Raw genomic sequence first — 19311 nt, forward strand, 5'->3', positions numbered from 1 at the left:
CACTGACCAGTCTCTCTTCTGTGACTTTTGTCTCCTTTACAGAAGACCAAGAATGACACTTCAACAAATATATGCTAGTGAAACACAAATAGATCTCTGGAACATAGCTATACACAAATCCCACATTGCATTACTGCAGGAATAGTCACTCTTTCTTTATGAAAGACTTAGATAATCTATCTGATAGCAGCAACTCAGGCTTTTCAACCTTCATTTTATTCTGATGCTCACTCAAAGTTCATCAGCAAAAACAAACTGGCATCAAACATGTTTTTATTACTGTAGTCAAAAGACAATATAAATGCCATCCACTAATCCTGAAGGCCTTAGATTTGTACCATCCAAAGATTTGTCCTCCAAAAGTCACGCCACCATGCATCTATTACTAACAATTTAAATAAATCTACCTTTGATAGTTTTTCTCATACTGCTTGTAAAAAGCTGGTGACCTATATATATATATTTATATATATGTGTATGACAGCCAAATCCAGAAACAAGGACACAGGCAGTTGACCCAGGGTTTAGGGTCATGCTTGCCTTTAATATATAAAAATCTATGAGGACAAAAGGAAAAAGGATGTTAAAACAAACTGGTAGAATCCCACTTTTCTGTAGGCTTGTCATAAACCAGAAATCATCTATATTTGATTAGAAACATATGCCTGATGAAACGTAATGCACAGAAGGGTTTTCCTGTTGTTTTCTCCTCTTTCTTACTAACAAAGACTGTTTCACAAAGATGAATTACTATCTCGGTCTGACCTAGAAAGTGATGCAGTACCAACTCTTGGGCTTAGAATTATCAATGTGCACTGGTGGTATTGCAGACTTTCTGGATCTTGTGTATTTGTCAGTAGAAGGAAAACTTTCTGAGAAAAGAAAGGGTATTTTTTCTTTGCTGCTTGTGAGACATTGTTTAAGTCTGTTCTTTAAACTGTATGTACATATTTTTAAATGCCTGTTCTTTACCTATATTCAGAATGAGACCAGCTTTTGTTGTCTTTCGTTCCTTCACTCAATGGAGTACCAAACTCAGATAAAAAGGTCTTTACTCCTTATTTATTATATTATTTGTTAATGGCTAGAACTGTTCACAAAAGAAGGAAAATAATACCACCAAAATGGAGGCATCCAAGGGTAAAACTTCCAATTTACTTAAATACAAGAAAACCACTGAAAAGTTGTACTTTACAGGAGCTACTTGCCCATATTTGGTTACCTTTTCCTAAAGCCTGTCATACCAACAGAATCACAGAACAGCCCAGGTTGGAAAGGGCTTCCAAAGATCAACTGGTCCAACCTTTTGTGGTAAAGGAAGTCTGGATGAGATTACCTAGCATCCTGTCCACTTGTGTCAGAAACCTCCAGTGACAAGGATTCTGCCACATCTCTGGAGACGCTGTTCCAGTGTTAAGAGTTCTCACTGTAAAAATTATTTTTCTTATATCAAGGTGAAACCTCTCCCAATGTACTTTGTTCTCATTGCCCCTTGTCTTCTGCATGTGGCTCCTTGTGAAGCGAGAGCTTCCCTTTCCTTCGTAGCTGCCCTTTCCAATACAGACACTTCCTTTTCATATATGGACACTGATGTTCACAGAGCTACCAACCTCCTCTCCCAAAAGAAAAAAATTATAGCAAGGGTAGAAAGTAAAACCTGTTGTGGTGGTTGATGGGGCTCAGCTAGAGGTACTCTGGAGAACAGGAGTGCCACTTGGAAGGACTGTGACAAGCTGGAGGAATGGGCTGACAGGAGCCTCATGAAAATCAAAACCAGCACCACGCACCAGTCCAGGCTAAGGACTGGCTAGGCAGCAGCTCTGCAGAAAAGGATCCGGAGTTTCTGGTTGACAAATTGAAGACGAGTCAGTAATGTGGCCTTTGCAGCGAAGAAGAAGGTTAAACGCATCCTGGGCTCTACTAGCTACAGCATACCCAGCATGTCAGGGAAAGTGCTTGTTCCTTTCTACTCAGCTCTTATGAGGCCACACCAGGAATACTGTGTTCAATGTGGTATCCATCACAAGGAACACTTCAACAACTCAGAAGTCCAGTGAAGAACTAGTAAGATGGTTAGAAGGCTGAATAATATAACATAAGAAAAGATGCTGAGGTAAACTGGTCAGGTGTCACCCCCTGCCATCCTTGAAGACTTCACAACCCACCTGGCTAAGACCCCAAGTAATCTGACTTATGAAGTTAACCCTACTTTAAGCCACTGGACTGGACATGACTTTCAGAGTTTACTTACAATCTAATTTGTTTTACGACCTATGATGGAAGCAAGCTAGATTGCTCCATTTTAGCAGCTGTATGCACTTCTACCCAATTGAAGCGACAATGCAAATGCACTCTGAGGTACATTCCCAGAAAGGGATCAGTGGGTGCTCGCCAGCAACAGAGTCAGTCTGAGCCAGCAGTGTGCCCTGGCAGCCAAGAGGGCAAACTGCAGCCTGAGGTGCATACAACTCAACATAACCAGCCAGTCGAAAGAGGTGATTATCCTGCGGTATTCAGTATGGGTGTATCCTCATCTGGAGTACTGTGTGCAGTTCTGGGCTCCACAATTTAAGAAAGATGTTAAAGCACTTGAATGCATCCAGAGGAGGGCAAGAAAGCTGGTGGACGGGTGGGAAGGAATGTCCCATGAGGACTGGCTGGGGACTTTGGGCTTGCCTAGTTTGGAGAAAAGGAGGCTGAAGGGAAACATCATTGCTCTCTACAGCTTCCTGAGGAGAAAGTGGAGAGGGGGTGCTGAGCACTTCTCCCTGGTATCCAGTGATGTGTGGGAGTAGTTCACAGCTGCACCAGAGGAGGCTTAGACTGGACATTAGAAAGCATTTCTTCACTGAGATGGAGGTCAGACACTGCAACAGGCTTCCTGGAGAGGTGGTTGATGCCTCAAGCCTGTCAGTGTTTAAGAGGCATTTGGACAGTGCCCTTACTAATATGCTACCACTTCTGGCCAGTCCTGAATTGGTCAGGTAGTTGGAAGAAGTGATTGTTGTAGGTCCCTTCCAATTAAAATAGTTTATTCTATCTCAGCTATCTTTCTGTTTACAAATGAATGATTTTCACAGCAAGGCACATCGGGATGTGCAATGAATCTCAACCAGGCATTTAAAATTCAGTTTTCAGACCAAAACCATTCTGACCTGAAACCTTGAGTCTGAAATGTCTGGGTTTTGGGATATTGCTCAACAGTCTGCAGCAAACCATGTAAAGTTCAGAGGAAAGAAATTCCCTGAAGCTTGGACTTCTACCTTCAGGCTCTGTGCAAGACCTGCTAAAGAACATATTAGTGCTCTCCATAGTGCTGGAAATAACTTTTCATTCTATCATTTAGGACATGCCATACAGGATCTGCAAGGACCTGAAATCATCACCAAGCTACCCAAAATGAGGAAACTGTTGGAAAAGACTCAATTGTTTAACTTGGATACAAATTCTTGTGTACAATGAAAGTCTAAATTTCTTTAAGAAGTCACTGAGGAAAGAGCAGCCAGTGAAGGTGACAGTAAATATTGAAAACTGCTCTGAAAGACAAAAAGCACAACTATGCTAGCAGACTGTATTGTTCCCTGGCAAATCTGCTTAAGAGGCACAGCTCTGATCCTATTATGATGTAATGTCCAATAAAAAGTACGAAGTATCTTTTTATGCTTAGTATCTCGTGTTCACGTTTCCCTTCTGCATAATTGACAAGCATTTCAGTATAAGAACACCATTAAAATGACACTGACTTCTAAGAGCTATCAAACTGGCATTTGCAAGTGTACAAGCACTCAGAATAACCCTAACCAGAGTACACATCACATTCTTAATAATTCCTGATACATCCTCCATAACAAATAATTACAGAGTCCAATATACAAGTCTCCAATGGTCATCCTAAGAATTTGTCTTTTGAGCTCTTCAGAGATTACTACTCCTGCCATACAGCTCTACCTGTACCAACAAACTCAAAAGTCCATAGCAAATATTTTCATTTGTCTAATTTACTCTGGCATTAACAGAAGACACATCAAAGCACAGTCAGACTTGGTAAAATAGGTAAGAAAGAATATATTAGCAAGTAAGACCCCAAGGCTAATAATTTTCATCAAAAAAATTATTAGTTCAGTTGAAAGAAATGAAATCTGCTCAAAGGGAGAAAAAAATATCAGAAGTGAACAGGAATCACTGTAAATATCATTTGAAGTGGCGAAGTTTAAAGTTTTGATACCAGCTATAGAAATAAGCAAAATAGTTCTAAACAACTTAAACTCAATTAGCTCATAGCATCTTAGATCTCATTGTGGACTAACTTATCTGCCTCAGCCTACACTAAGGTCTATGATGCAATGACTAGATTGTTAAGCTAGATCAAGTAGAGCCAGCTCAGGTACCTCTGTAACTGCCAACTCTGGTTACACATTACAGGTCATGCCTATTTGTACTGGTATTATACAAGCTCTTCACAACACAGTTCTTCATGGGCTCAACCAATTGATTCCTATATTTCCTGTGGTGGGGCACATTCAGATACCAGATTGTATGTTCTGTACAGTATTTCATTATCATGAATTCATGTATTCTTGTGTGCTTATTTAACAGAGCATCAAGGTAATTTCTCCACAACTGCATTTGAACTGCTAACCTGCATTCAGATCAAATAATTGAACAGATCTAAAAACTCACTTGAGAAACACACCTACAAAGGAATCATTCATCTTAAATACAGCTGTCTCACGAAAACCTAGGTAACACTATATCAAGCATGTATATGCCAGCACTTGCATAGTGCAGGAATTTACAGGGCTTACTCATATGAATAATTCTTTACAATTAATTAAAAATACAAATAAGGTTCCTAAAGCTCCCACTTAAATCATCTCAATATAATGGCATCAAGCATACTAAAATATTTAAGAATATACATTTATAGGTTTGCTTTATTTCTAAAATGCTTATAAAAATATTTCTTTATGCTTTGAAACAATAATACATTTAACAAAGATGGACTATTATAAAATAGATTTCTCTTAAAAGCAATTCTTAATTTTTAATGGGGATTAGGGACAGCAATCCTTCCCGTTCTTCTAACAACAAATAGCTGCTAAAGCAGGTGGTTTGCTTTTAAAAAATATTTTATGAAAGTATAGACATTAATAAATTCAAACCACGCCAAGCTGACATTTTTAGTTTTGCTATACTTCACTGAAATGTATGAATACAGAAAATACACACGATGTAAAATTGAAGGGGCAAACAGAAGGCTTACTTTCTCTAAATGCTTTACAGTAGCCAAGGAATGACAACAAAAAGAACAGGGCACACAGGAGGTCTGCTCTGCCAACAATCCCAGCAACCTTGAAAAAAAAAAAAAGAAAGAAAATCTTTCAGATTACCAAATTTTATTCTTAGAAAACCTGAGATCAAGGTACACACACATATACTAAATGAAATGTATAGTATCACTTTATCATTTTGGTTTTTAACCTGGTTTATTAGATCAGTGACACCTATTTTTCTAAGACACATCCTAATTTTGATTGGGCACTGCTTACCATCAACTAGGTAGCTGATTTGGCTTTAGTTTACGAAAAACTGAAGAAGGATATCCATGAATAAAATCTAGACTCTGACCAGTTTCATCTGGTCTTTCGATCAGGTTGCTTTTCAGTATGTTGTCTTTGTCTTAGTAAACATTCTGAACCCCAACAAAATCGGCAGCTCTGCTGAAATGCAAATCCAAGTTGTCCACTTTCATAAGACAAGCTAGCCTTCAAATTGCAGTCTGAACACTCAGAATGGCCAAATAGCTTCCAGCCTGCAGAATCAGGAAAAAAAAAATATATATCCTACCTCCAGCAGTTTTTTTGTATTATATAAATTGATCACATTGAGCTACCTCCAAGTGCATCCTGTAATGAAAACCGTACCTATCCAAAAGAAAATGAGAAGGGCATTTTGGGACCTTTGTACTCTGGATCTGTGCCAGCTTATTTAAACTGGAAGCATTCTTGTGGCCACCAACAAGCTTCAATTCAAGCCCTTAAGCTGTACTTAAAATGACTTGCTGAGACAGTCATGAATTTTAGTATCTTAGGATTTTCATTCCTCAATTTACACAAATGTTAGGATATAATTTTTTGTGGAAGTCACAACACAAGGTGTTGGCAGGAGACTCTATAGGCCCTAATCTTTGCAGCTCACTAGAACACACATATAGAATAAGAATTATGGAAACACTCCTTGCTTTTCAGTCTAGCTCTCCTTCCTGAAGCACTGGGTTCCATGCTTCCAGAAGACGTACCCAGAGGCCTTTCTGAAGCAGGGCAGAACAGCTACAGCAGGTCTTTCATTCCCCTTTTTATGGTGATATTTCAGGGACAAAAGCAGAAACTTTAATTCTTGTATAATACACCAGTTGTCCCATTTTGTGAGTGGAACAGAAAGAGAAAAGTAAAAAGATAAATTGTGTCTGCATTTTGTTTAAAGGCATCTTCTAATCCTATCATAGGAAAAGGGCATTTTTTTTGTGTCAGTTCGATATGATGGATCAACTACTTCTAAGTAACAGAGGAAGAAATGTGTTAGTGGCCTGAGAATAGGACTGAATCCACCGAAGAGGCTCTCTCCCACCTTAACCTCAGCCTCATTTGAGTGCTGTAAGAGCAGAAAATGTTAGACTCAAACAGAAAATTCACTTTAGAGAAACTTCTTGATTTATCCAAAGCCACATATCTAACTTCCCTGCTTCTTTTTCTATCTTATAAAGGAATTATGGGAATTAACACAATTGCTTGGAGTACTTTTGAAAGGTGAAAATAATGAAGCACATTCTTTTTCAAGAGCTGCCCTCAGCTAATGAGATAAAAGTAAAGGTGAACTGACACAATTTGGAAAATCAATGCCAACTTGTTACAACAAAGAGATTAAGGGGCTAATAACACACATATGGCCTCAGATGACTCTGGTAGTACAATGTCATCTGAAATGCAGGATCAGGCCTACTTTCTTTTGTAATAAGTAAACAAAAAATCCCACAACCAGGTTTTAATTAGTGTCAGGTATGTTATGTCTTATGTTTCATTTAGTATTTCACTCAATTGTTACAAAGAAGAAACATTTTTTAGAAGAGAGAACTACACCATAAGAGTGTTTACCTGCAAAGAGAAAAGTGAAAATGACAGATGTTTTTCTTACATAGATACTAAAAGCACTAAACTTTCCAAAATGTTCTTTACATGACAGTTTGTTTTGTGCTGCATATATCAAAATCCAAAGCAGCAAATACAGATTCTTCACAATTTTGTGTCAAAATATGTCATCTCATTTCCAAATCAGGATATCACGATACTTTAAGAGCTTCAAAATCACAAGCAATGCTTTTTGAGGAGATGCTGTCTGACACACACTCATGTTAGAACCATAGCAGTACGCTGTGTTTCACTGCAGTAAGAGTTATTCACTGTGTAAATGATTAGAGGCCTTCATTCAGTTCTGGGTCTTAGAATAAGACACGGTCTGTAAGCCTGTTACTTCTTTCCTCTTCTTCCAACGTTTGCCCAAAGCATATGCAAGTCTTCCAACCTTGCACATGAGAGCAGATCACGTAATTTGTAATTTATTTACACAATCAAGGTCTTATTAACGTTTGACTGATGATTTAAATATTTTTGAGTCAAATGGAATGAACAATAGAATTCTGGACATTGATTAAGGAGTCAATAGTAGATCTATTACAAAGTTAAGACTCAAGTGAGATTTCTCTTTACATGTCAGAACATCAAAAGCATTGATGATTTGTTTTACTTCACTCTGACATCTAGAACTGGTTTTGGAGAACAAACACAAGGGGCCCTTCTGACTAGCACAATGCACTCTCACAAAAAAGCTATTCTGCAGGCATGTAAACACCAAAGAATGATTGGCAGGATGTTTTAACCATGCTGCCAAAAAAGCTGCCAAATTACTAATACATAACTTCGCACCATTTCTAGGTTTCCAATATACGCAGGGTCCCCAGTCAGCTGAAAGGCATAGCTTTCCATAACCTCTTCCCCATCAATCACGTGCAAAGCAAATGAAAAAAGCCAAAACCACGGCACACTGAATAAATGAAAAATCTGTGCTACACATATAAAATGAGGTGCACTGAAGAGTCAGTGTTCATTACTAGCACAAAGATGAAAGTTAAACTTTGTACTTTTTCAGTAGTTTAGTCTTTCCAAACTCAAAAAAAAGATTCCTGCATTTTAATTATTTTATATTTCATTTATTCATTCCTACAAGATCATGCAGTCAGGAACCACATCCAACAAGCCCATTGGATTAAGGCCACCAGATTTTCTTAGCACTGGGTGCAAAAGTGTTTTTTTTAAGAAATCCATCTCCTTTTCACTAAAATTTCCACACAAGGACTTTGATCTTTGGTCAGGTATTTTAATTGGTTGCTATACATGTGCCATGTTTCTATTCTGCATCTTTACAGTTTCAACTTCCAGACACCATTAAGCTTGTGTCTGCACTATTAAAGAGCTCACTACTATGAAATTTGCGTTCCCCATGTACATAATTACAGACTGTGATATAAAAAACAAACCCAACAAAACAAACCTTTAATCTTCTCCTTCATATTAAAGATATAAACCCATGGAGTTTCTCTCATGACACGGGATGATTTCCAGTCCTTTAATCACTTTCATGGCTCTCCTGAGCCCTCTCTACTTTTCCCATTTTCCTCCTTGCAGCATGGATTCCAAACTGGATGCAGTATTCTACTAGTCACATACAGAGTTCATATAATGAACCGCCTCCAATTTTTTTTATCCCCTTGTTTTTTTTATCAAAGCAAATGGAAAGTGGCTATGTGTTTGCATTCAGTTTATATTCCATTCTCCTTGACTGCTCGTGAGCTAATGCTTCAAGTAATTAATTCTTAATCCAGTAATTATGGAAACTCTGTAGTTTTAGGGGTATTCTCCTCTAGTTATTGTACTTAAAACGATTTATCTTCCTTAATAAGGTCCGGCCCTGTGGAATTACAAGCTTTTGAGCATACTAACTGTAATATTTAACTGTTCTCATAAGACATGTGCCAAGAGAAGCGTTAAGAATATATAAAAGCAATTTGTAGAGTATAAGGCTATGTCAGAATTCATTAGTCAAAATGGTCAAGAATTTCCAAGACATAAATTGTTGGAGCCAATTATTTAGTACTTACACATTCGGTGTGCACTGGATGTACAGCAAACAGCAAAGCAGCTAGAAGAGATGTCTTTGGAGCCAGGTTTAGCCTTCTTCCTTTATTACTGAATTGCAGTCCACCCAATAATATCGAGAACACATCAACCATCAACACTGAGATAGTACAATGCAGTATTATATTGATGACATGGAAACCAACTGGGTAGAAGCCTCCAGCAAAAAGATAATTAATTCTATATAGAAACAAAAACGTTATTGTTAGAGATATGCAAACAGAAAACCTGAACAAGCCCACAGGAAGATCACATTAGACACACACACACAAACAAAAGACCACAAAACACCAGCATGCGTGATATTGACACTTAGCCACCACAGGCGGCTAGAAACCGATCTTTATTCCCGATCTTTATTCAAAGGTATTCATATGAGATACCATATTCAGCAAAATATCTGTCCTCTCCAAGGACATATGTTAATGCCATTATCCTAATCATACCTATGGTTACTTAAAAATGGCTTTTGGTCAGCAACATAACTTCAACGTGGCAATGCAGGAGTGTCTTGTGGATAAATAGTCCAGCCTGCTGGGAGTATTCCCTTGGGCTTAAGAGAAACTACGTCCAAACCAACTCAATGAAATTATTTTAATTAAATCTACACACCAAGGAACGTAATATGCACTGAGACCAAGATTTCCACTGACATTCTACTTGAAAAACACCCTAGCATGTGGGCTGTTAATGTGGAAACTTTCTGGGTATAATCAGTATCAATCCAGAAAGCAGTCAGTTAGCACATCTTAGTAACTAATTTGTGAGACTGGTTAGAGAGAGGTTTATGTAAGTGTTAGATTCAGAAAGAAGTGGAAGTGAAAATTTAATCTAAAACACTATTCAAGATAGGAATTCTACGGTAAAATGGACAGGGAGAAGAAAAGGGGGAAACTACCCCCCTACTACTACCCATATACTTTTATCAGCAGGTGAGCTATACAGAAACCTAGTTTGGACAGGGGACTTTATATTATTCATCTGGTCAGTCTGCACCTGGCTTTAGTGAAATCTATTTTAAAAGTCTAAAATATTATAATTGTGATACATATAAAAGTTAGATCTTAGAGGAATTAAGAAAACCAATTACTTGTGAAAATAGCATTTTAGAGACCACTTCCACATGCTCACCTATATTTTTAGACACAGCAATGACTGTTACCCGTTAGCTCTTTAAACTAACCAGGATGTTACTAGAGATGGAATATACCACAGAGACCTGGTGAAGAAAGGAAAGTGTGTGCTGTGTAATGCACTGAAAGCTTTAATAGGTTTAAGACTCTGACACATTATATTCAGCTGCATATTTTTCTTCATGAAAATATGAAGAAAGCCTAAGAGACACTGAAATCCATAGTGCTAAGTACTTAACACACTGACACTGCACCTAAGAGTTAAAGTTTTTGCTTGAGTGTAAGGACAAAGAGTGGGAGTGCTTGTTCTGCAATCACTTAGTCGCTGGCTTACACTAGACATAACTGCAGGACCAGTGCCAATCCTCCATCCACAACACTGAGTTGCATGGGGAAGACAAAGAAGCTTAAGACTGAGGCCTCAAGGATTATCTGCATTCAATTTCTACATGGTCTACTGCTTGCTCAAACCTTTGTGCAAAAAACATGAGCTAAGCATCTACAGAAGTAATCCTCACAAACCTTTAGTTATTTGAGAAAAACAGCAAGATATATACACAGGCAGAAATTTCTCTCTAGGATTCTCAGACATGCTCACTTGAAGATGGAAATCAGGGGGGAAGAGGTGGGAAAGCTATTCAGTGACCTAGTGGCAAAAGACCACAGTAGATTGATGTTCTTTTTTTAAAAAAAAATTAAAAAAGTACATTTGACAGGTCATCAGAAAAGGAGAGAACAGAAACTACAGCAACAGTGTAAATGAGAGCACGGCTAAGCGAAGGGAACGTACGCTCCTAGTTCTTTGATGATATGACCTACATATTGAACCATACTTCTCCTAGTACCAAGATATAGAAGAGTAGAAGATGTAATTTCTGAAAGGTACATTGAAATACAGAATGTCAAAAAATGTATACTTTGGGAAGGAAACAATTTGAAAAGGAAACCTCTATTTGAGATGAAGGTAGTGAGCAAGAAAATAATATTCTGGAAAGCTATTCAACTACTCTCCAGATCCTTTGTCTGTCCTGTTGCCTCCTCCCTATAATCAACTTGATCCAATATGTTAAAAAAAATTCAGATCTAGAGCAAAAAGACAAGTCTCACCTGAAAGTTAGGACAGTTAGTGGTCGGTATGACTTATGACTGGTATTGCTGCTGAGTTTGCTACCCCAAAAGTCATGATGCCACAGGTCACCAAGTGGGGTTTCTGCCCTGAGGTCCTGAAAAGAAACATCATAAATTACCAGATTCTTAACATTTCTGTTTTGTTCAAAACAGCTAAATCAAAAGTTCTATCTAAACCACAAGTTCTATCTAATACAACCTCACGCTAACATGGATATTGCAGGTGCTTTGTTGACTCACTACTGACATTTGACAGGGTAACCAAGTTTGCAATGAAGGTCATATCTCAGATGTCTGCCATCATAAAGGCTAAGATGCTTGGACTGTAAGCAGGCATAACCACACGAACATTAATAGAGCTATGTCTATTTCTATCAGTTAACAATCCAGTCAATAGCTGAGATGAAACACATAAAAAACACCTTTGCTTCAGTTTTGTAAAAAGCCTTTGATTTTAGGTCTAGGTTATCTTATGAAGGAGGCCAACTACAAAATGATGCAAACAGCTATTTTTCTAACAACTACTAATGAAAGCAAGGAGATTAGAGATGGACTAAAACAATTAGCCTTTTTTTGAAGCCTTATTTTGCATAGGATGCTATTCAAATAATTTGGTTTGTTTTTCTTTTAAATCTTAATACACGAAACCAAGAATTAAAACGTCTATATACTGCACTGAAAGATTAACAGCACAACGCAGAAAAGTAATGCATTCTTTTTATTTATGGTGGGATAGAAGACTACTAAGAAAAACACTGCAAAGGAAAAGTCCGCTCTTTCATCTTAGGGCCATGCTGATAATGAAAAAAGTCAAATAACCTAGACTATGGAATGGAAAACACACTTTGGTGATAAAAAAATAAGGAACTTGGCGGCATCTGACACAGTTTTCTGTGAGGTCAAGCTGGGAAGCTCAAACTAACATATTAATCTTCCACTTGCCCCTCGTCTCCTGCTTCCCTGAGGCAATTAAATACCAATTTATGTTACAGCAAGTGTGCAGGTTAAATACCCTTCTGGCAGAAATTAAGAACAAAATTGTGCTAGCAAATGAATAGCTTTCGTACAATTGATGGTATTATACCTGCAATCAACCACAGGTTATTCTACCCCTTCTCCCCTGAAATTGCCTAAGAGATCAACAAACCAAAGCAGTTTAACAAGCCAACACAAACACAAGTTAGTAGACAAGCCAGGTCGCTAAAGGCATAAAAAGTCTTACAAAGCCTGGTGTCCCATGTCTTATTCCTCCTACATGTCCATCTACTTTACAAGATTCCCACATTACAATACCATCAGTTCACTAACTCCAGTTCCTGTCAAAGTTGCTACCATCTCACTCATTTCTACAGTATCTCGAGCACCTCTTGTTGTCACTAATACCTTACATTTCATCCTTAGCCAGCATTTTTGACCTGCCAAAACAGCAAGAGAAAACATATCCTACTGCTAGTCTCAAAGTATAACCAAATGTCTGGGCAATATTGACTGGCTGCTGCTAAACTGAATTTAAAATAAACTCAATTCTTCTTGCTTACCTCTTAACATATTCTGATATTCACTCATCCAAAGCCAAACAAACAAAATCCAGGAAGAGATTTATTTCTATCACATAATCAAATTTGGCCAGTATTAGACAACTGGTTTAAAGCAAACAAAAAAAAAAAAGGAGGGCAAAGTAGGCTAAAAATCTTACAACATTGTCAAGTGAAATAAGCATTCTCTAATAAGTCACTAATCAATAAACAGAAAAAAGAGAGTCAGGCTAGCACTGTAGTCTTTGGAAAAGTTATATAATGTCAATGATGGCATTCTCAGGGAAAATCTTAAGAATGATTCACAGAAGATGCTATTGGAGCTTCAGAACTATTAAGGTACAAAATTTCTTCAGTTTCACAAATGTTTCTATGCCAACAATAGCTGCAAAATTCTTTCTTCTCTTAGGACTGCAACTTTGGCCTTGGGCACCTAAATTCTTACTCCATTCCTCCCTGGTACGCACAAACCCTAAAGGTCATAATTTGAATCTCAGAGCAGGAGTGAAGTCAACCAGCCTGCTAAATCAATATATCCTGCTTTTCCAGAGGCAAGTTGGAACTCGGTTGTACATCAACATCTATTGAAGCCTTTGTACTCTACAGGGGACAGCTGCTAGTGGGTGTTGTGGCCCTCAGACAGTTTTTCCAAACAACATCACTGCTCCTTATGTATTTTCCAAAGAAAGAGACTACAAAAGACTTTTTTTTGAAGTATGAAAACTTTAAAGGTATCCATCCCATGTCACAGATGGTCTTCAATAACTCAAGATTTCAGATGTGCAAGGTTAGATTTCCCTTTCTGCTAGAATCAGCCTTCTTTTGTCTTCCACAGGAAGAATGCAGGAAAAGCTGAATACATGGAATTACTTAGTGATTAGATTACGCTTGCCATGACCTAAAAATCTTCAGTCACGTATCTTACTCTTGTATTCAAGTGCTGTGAGAAAAAGTTTCTTATATAAAATTTCCCACTCAGTGAACCTATCCTAAAAATAGGAATGGTTTGCTCTAAGGGACACAGTTGTTTTTAAAAGTTGCATATGATTTTCTCTTTCAGAAGTGAAAGTAGATATGAAAGAATCTCTAAATATTTGATTATCAGTAGCTTAAGACAGAAGAGCTTAATACTTGAAGAAAGGTCAGTTTTTCTATACAAAGGCTCATGGAAACAACATGTTGTGTCTGAAGCTCTTTCTAATGCAAGTATTTGCCTTGCCAAGCTAGTAAATAAATAAAGACAAAAGTTATTCTTCTTTACCAGTTAAAATGCTGCTTGAAACAATAAGAAAGCATCTGGAAAACAGCCCTGAACCCCCCAAAAAATCTAATTACAGAATATTCCACAATACACTAGGTCAACCAATAGGGTATCTTTCACTAAAAAAACCCAACAAACAACAACCGAAAGATTAGGGATGGTGGTGGGAAGTAGTAAAGTAACAAAAAGGTCACTGTGGGGTACCCAATTCTGGTATAGCAATGCTCAGTAAATCGACAAAATTATTTCATTTGCTGTCTCTCCTACTGAATAGAAACATGATCCCTGTATTAAAATGATATCGTCACAAGAATCTGATTTAATTTCTAAGGACTAATAGAGGATTTTATGTGAAAAATAGAATAAGCCTCACAGTTTTTAAAAAATACAGATGAAGTGTGAATTAATCTGTTTCAATTTATCTATGCAACACAACTACCTGCACCAGGATAGACAGATAAATTGCATAGATAAATTGAAACATTTTCAAAGTGAAGACTGAAAGAAATGGAGAAAGATTACCAATGTGGGAACTGCATATGGACAAAACAACCTGTCTTGTTTCAACACCAGTCTTTTGTTCATTCTTTCAGGAAATGAGAATATTATAACTGTGTCCCAAATAAAACTTTTGGGGATGAAACATTGCCAGGAGCCATGTAATTTAAAATACGTTTCTTAAAAAGAAACCCCAAACCTAAAACAATCTTCAACTGTCTTTAGTATTCTCTTAGAAGTTTTGAGATTTCTTTCTAGTTTGGAAGATGTATTTTTCCCTTCCTCCACACTTAACAACTCAAGGTATGACAATTTACACAAGGATAATACAAATTTGTCTAAGGAAATAGTAATTTTGTGGTATTCTAAAATGCACATTGCAATAAATCACCTCTAAATCTTGTGCAAGGCAAAAAAAAAAAGTGAATAGTGTTTTTCTAGCAGTATGAATCTCCAGATTACCCTCCTTGTAACCCCATGACCTCAAGAAAACAGAACCAATAGACAAGGGTTCTTCTTTTTACCCCGTGCTTCTTTCCAAATGTTTAACAAGTATCTTCCAGAACAGCATAAGAGCTCTAACACCAAGATCCACCCATGAGCACAGGCTCACCAATTGCTACATGTGATTCTATGAAGTGTCTCAGCAACTGAAGACACTCAACTCCTCAAAAGTCAAAAGAATCTCAGCTAGAGGTTTGAATCACATGTTAATCTCTAAGCACTTCAAGGACTGTTCACTGCAGGTAAGATCAGTTTTAAAATAGAGCACAAGAATACTCTGCCACCAGTTCAAAAAAAATACCATTGCCACAGGAACTTTATGTGGGGAAAGAGCACAGGAAAAGAAAGTTTTTCTTGATCTTGCAACATTTTTATGGTATAAGCCACAGCTGGAGAACCTCTGCACCCTCAACCACTTAGGATGCATTATGTATCTTGCAGTTTGAGTAAGTTTATTCGCTGGGCTTATTCACCTGTCACCCTGAGAAGATAATGAAAAAATCTCCTATTAACATCAATGGGTATTAGAGAAGTCTACTGCGTACTCAGAAATGAGCATAAAATTAGATCTACAGGCAGTCTTGATGTACGGAGAACCTGTGAATAAGCATTACTAAACATCACATCCAAATTTTCTGCAGCCCTGGATAATGTAGGTGACAAGCAAAGTCTACTTGGTATAGCAAAAAGAGCTCCCTTCCTTCCACTTGTTAAGCAGAGCATCTTACTTGCAAAAGAAGGAAATGAGACACATTCTGAGGAGAAGGGAAGGAGAAAACCAAACAAAAAAGACTGTTTAATTTCTTAACACTTTTGTTTCTCCCTCAGAACCCAAGTCATGTCATCCAAATAGCTTTAGGAATAAGATTTTAAGCATAATTACGTTTCTAGCTTTTTGACAGAGCACTACTGCACAGTATGTTTGTCAACCTTAAATAAAGCTTACTTTAAAAAAAAAAAACCAAACAAAACAGAAAAATGAAGTTCAAAAAAAGGAATATCAGAAAGAAGCTCTTTAGTAGGATAAATATTTTGTGCATACTGAGGTTAACTGTTGTCATTGTCTCTTTTCCTATTTCTGTCAAGAGGTGGAGGGGGAAAGAAGAGTGACAAACCTTATTATTGATGATGGCTTCAGAATCATCAAAGACAAAATCTCCATCATAACTGTTAGCAAAACACAGGAAAGAAATTAATGCCACAATTGTTTTAGCCCAGTAAGACGGGAGAAGGAACCACGATACATCATGGTCCAGATTAGATTCTGTTTGTGCCATTCTGTGAAATGCTTGTTCCAAGTTGGGAGCTTCAGCATTATGTTGGTTGCAAATCTGAAAGAGGTACACAAAAATGCACAATTAGAGTTGCATTTCACCAAAAATCATAAAAATTTTAAACGGACTGTTGAGTTGGGAGAGGAAAACTGAAGTTTCATACAAACTGATATTTTTCTCTCAGTGCATTTCATGATCAGTGGAACATATCTAAACATTTCTTTTTACTTCTAACATGGAAGAAAGGCACAGTTTGTCATGATTCGAGCATAGAGATAAAGCTAAGAAATTTTAGGTTCTAAGCTAAAGCTTTGGCATACATAAATTATAAACCCTCAAGTAAATCACTCTTTTTCTGTTTCTTACTATTCTTTTCAATATATTATAACCTAGTCTTACACATAGCCCCTATAGGGAACTTGTACAAAAATCACACATAGACATACACAGACAGCAGATTAGCAGACTAGGCCCTAAATCTCCACGATTCAAACAGTGAGACAAGAAGATGCATACCATTAAGACCAAAGTATGCTCACTAGATCATTCTGCATGCCGCAAGCACACCACGGGCTAAATTCCACCACTGTATTCATGGTCTTATGAGGCTCTCGAAGGAGATGAAAAGAACCACGCAATCCAACAGCACTGAGTGACACATCAGTGTGGAAGTACTAAGGCTGGGGATTTACCCTTGGGCCACCTTTACTTGGACAGGCCTCTTCCTGATGTCTCAAAGCCAGCCTTCCACATGGATAGCTATTCTGCCTCTGCCCCTTTGGTGCTCCCACAGTATTGTGAGTGGTTTTATTAATGAGTGCTGCTACCAATTGCAGGGAGAGGAGGTTACAAATGGAAAGCTACAGTAAAAGCAGCGCAGAATATAAAGTTTTTATTTGTAAGCCTCAAGGATGATAGGCACATATAGCAGCTCAGCTTCACAATTTATAGGGTCAAAGGCTTAGCTTATCAACTTCCTTTTATTTGTTGGCTTTTTAAATCAATTGTTGTGCCCCTGAAAACACTGCACTTAACGTCTTCATACTATCTAGGAAAAAGCTCTAGTCATTCGGCTTCTTGAACAGGCTCGATCACTAGAGCTGCTACGGCAATTGCTTTGTAGCTTTCCGTTTGCAAGGCTAAATTCCAGTCTCCACGTATTCCTAATCCCTGTATACACACACATGCCACCCGGGGAGGCGGTACTCCCTATCACAGCACTGCCCCTTCTCGCTTTGGGGACTATATAGCAGTGCTTCCAAATTCAGATAAAGTCAGTACCACGAAGCAAGCTGGGCAACCCGAGAGCGAGCGGGCACGCTGCTTAGCAGAGCAAGGCAGACGAGTTACTTTAAGAGCAAAACCTTTCCTTAAAGTAATTCACCTTTCTGCTCTCAGTTTGATGAAAACAAAGACTTGCTCATCAGAAGGAAGCGTACTGCGTCCATACAGCATCGGTGCCCACTACCCAGCTAAAATATTTCCTCCACTGAAAATTCATTTTGCCCTGAAAGTTTCTCCCATTGTGCTGCTTCTATTCATTTGACTGACACCTGCCGCCAGCAACCCCCTCCCCGTGGGGCCGCAGAGTAGGCCCGTCCACAGAGGCTCCCTTACCCGGACAACGCTCTAATGGCCCGGGCGTGCTGAGAGCCCACGAGCGACCGCGACCTCCCGCCGCCGCGCACGCCTCGCTGGCCAGGGGCCCCGAAGGCTTTGCCGGTGGCGACCGGCCCACGGGCGACTGCCCAGCGACGGCGGGAAGGGCGCCTTCCCGACGCCACTGCCCTCTCCAGGAAACGGCGAGCGCAACTGGACCCGAGCTCGCCACCCGCCACCGCGCCCGGCACTGGCCCACCGCGGACAGCCCCCTCTTGGCAAAAGAGAGAGGAGAGCGCGGCTCCGGCGCCGCGTGTCCCGCCGGAGAGAGCCGGCGCCGCGGGGAGACTCGCACAGAGGGTCACAGCGGCCGTGCCCCGAGCTCTGCTAACTTGAGGGCGACCCGGGCACCAGGTCCATGGGAAGGAGCCCGCCCGGGAAGGCAGCACCAGGCAGCAGGACGGGCAGGGGTAACGCTGCGGGCCGGCCGAGCCCCGCCGGGAGTTTCGCAGTGGCCCCGCTCCACTCGCCGCTCCCCTTTATGTCCCGACGGCGGCCCCACCGAGGGGGTTTGTCTTGTCCCGCCCCGGCCCTCAGCCCACCGGCGCACCCGCGCCCTCCCCCCCCCCCGCGCCGCGCGGGCCAGTTCCGCCAGCGCTCCTGCCCGCGAGCGGGGCCAAGGCAAGGGCGAGCCGCCCCCGCACCGGGGGGCCCCGCGCGGCGTTACCTGAGAGCAGAAGGAGCCCGAGTGGCATCTCGCACCCGGCTGCGAAACTCTCCCGCCCGGCGAGCCCCCCGCCGGAGCGCCCGGCGGGGGAGGGGCCGCGGTGGCTTCGCCTCCGGGAAACATCCTCAGAGCCCATTGGCTGCCGCGCCGCCCCATCCCTCCTTCTACCCGCCCCTCCGGGGCAGCGCCGTGCGCCCATTGGCGGCGGCGGCGGTGACGCGCGGCAGGCCGGGCCGAGGAAGCGGAGCGGGGTGATCACTTGCGGCGGCGGCGGGCACGGTGTGAGTCGTTTCTTCTCCGCCCCAAACTCCACGCTCCTCAGCCGCGCACAAAGGCGGGAGCCGGGCGGCCTCCCCTTGGCGCTGTCCTCCTACAGCCTCCCTCGGCCGGCGCTGCCCCTGTCT

General features: G+C 40.2%; 1 protein-coding gene across 2 annotated transcripts in view; it reads right to left on the minus strand.

Moving 5' to 3' along the window:
• The window catches only part of TMTC4 (transmembrane O-mannosyltransferase targeting cadherins 4), a 57516-nt gene extending 38546 nt beyond the window's left edge, over nt 1-18970 (minus strand). For both annotated transcript variants that reach the window (XM_062020543.1, XM_062020544.1), the window contains exons 1-5: nt 18908-18970; nt 16423-16638; nt 11489-11604; nt 9212-9428; nt 5264-5351 (exon numbers count right to left, since the gene is read on the minus strand). In XM_062020543.1, the coding sequence (XP_061876527.1) occupies nt 5264-5351; nt 9212-9428; nt 11489-11604; nt 16423-16584 (583 nt within the window). In that variant the 5' untranslated portion in view covers nt 16585-16638; nt 18908-18970. The remainder of the gene's footprint in view (nt 1-5263; nt 5352-9211; nt 9429-11488; nt 11605-16422; nt 16639-18907) is intronic.
• Nucleotides 18971-19311: the final 341 nt, after the last annotated feature.

This window comes from Colius striatus, chromosome 1 (assembly GCF_028858725.1).
Source record: "Colius striatus isolate bColStr4 chromosome 1, bColStr4.1.hap1, whole genome shotgun sequence".
Lineage (NCBI taxonomy): Eukaryota > Metazoa > Chordata > Aves > Coliiformes > Coliidae > Colius > Colius striatus.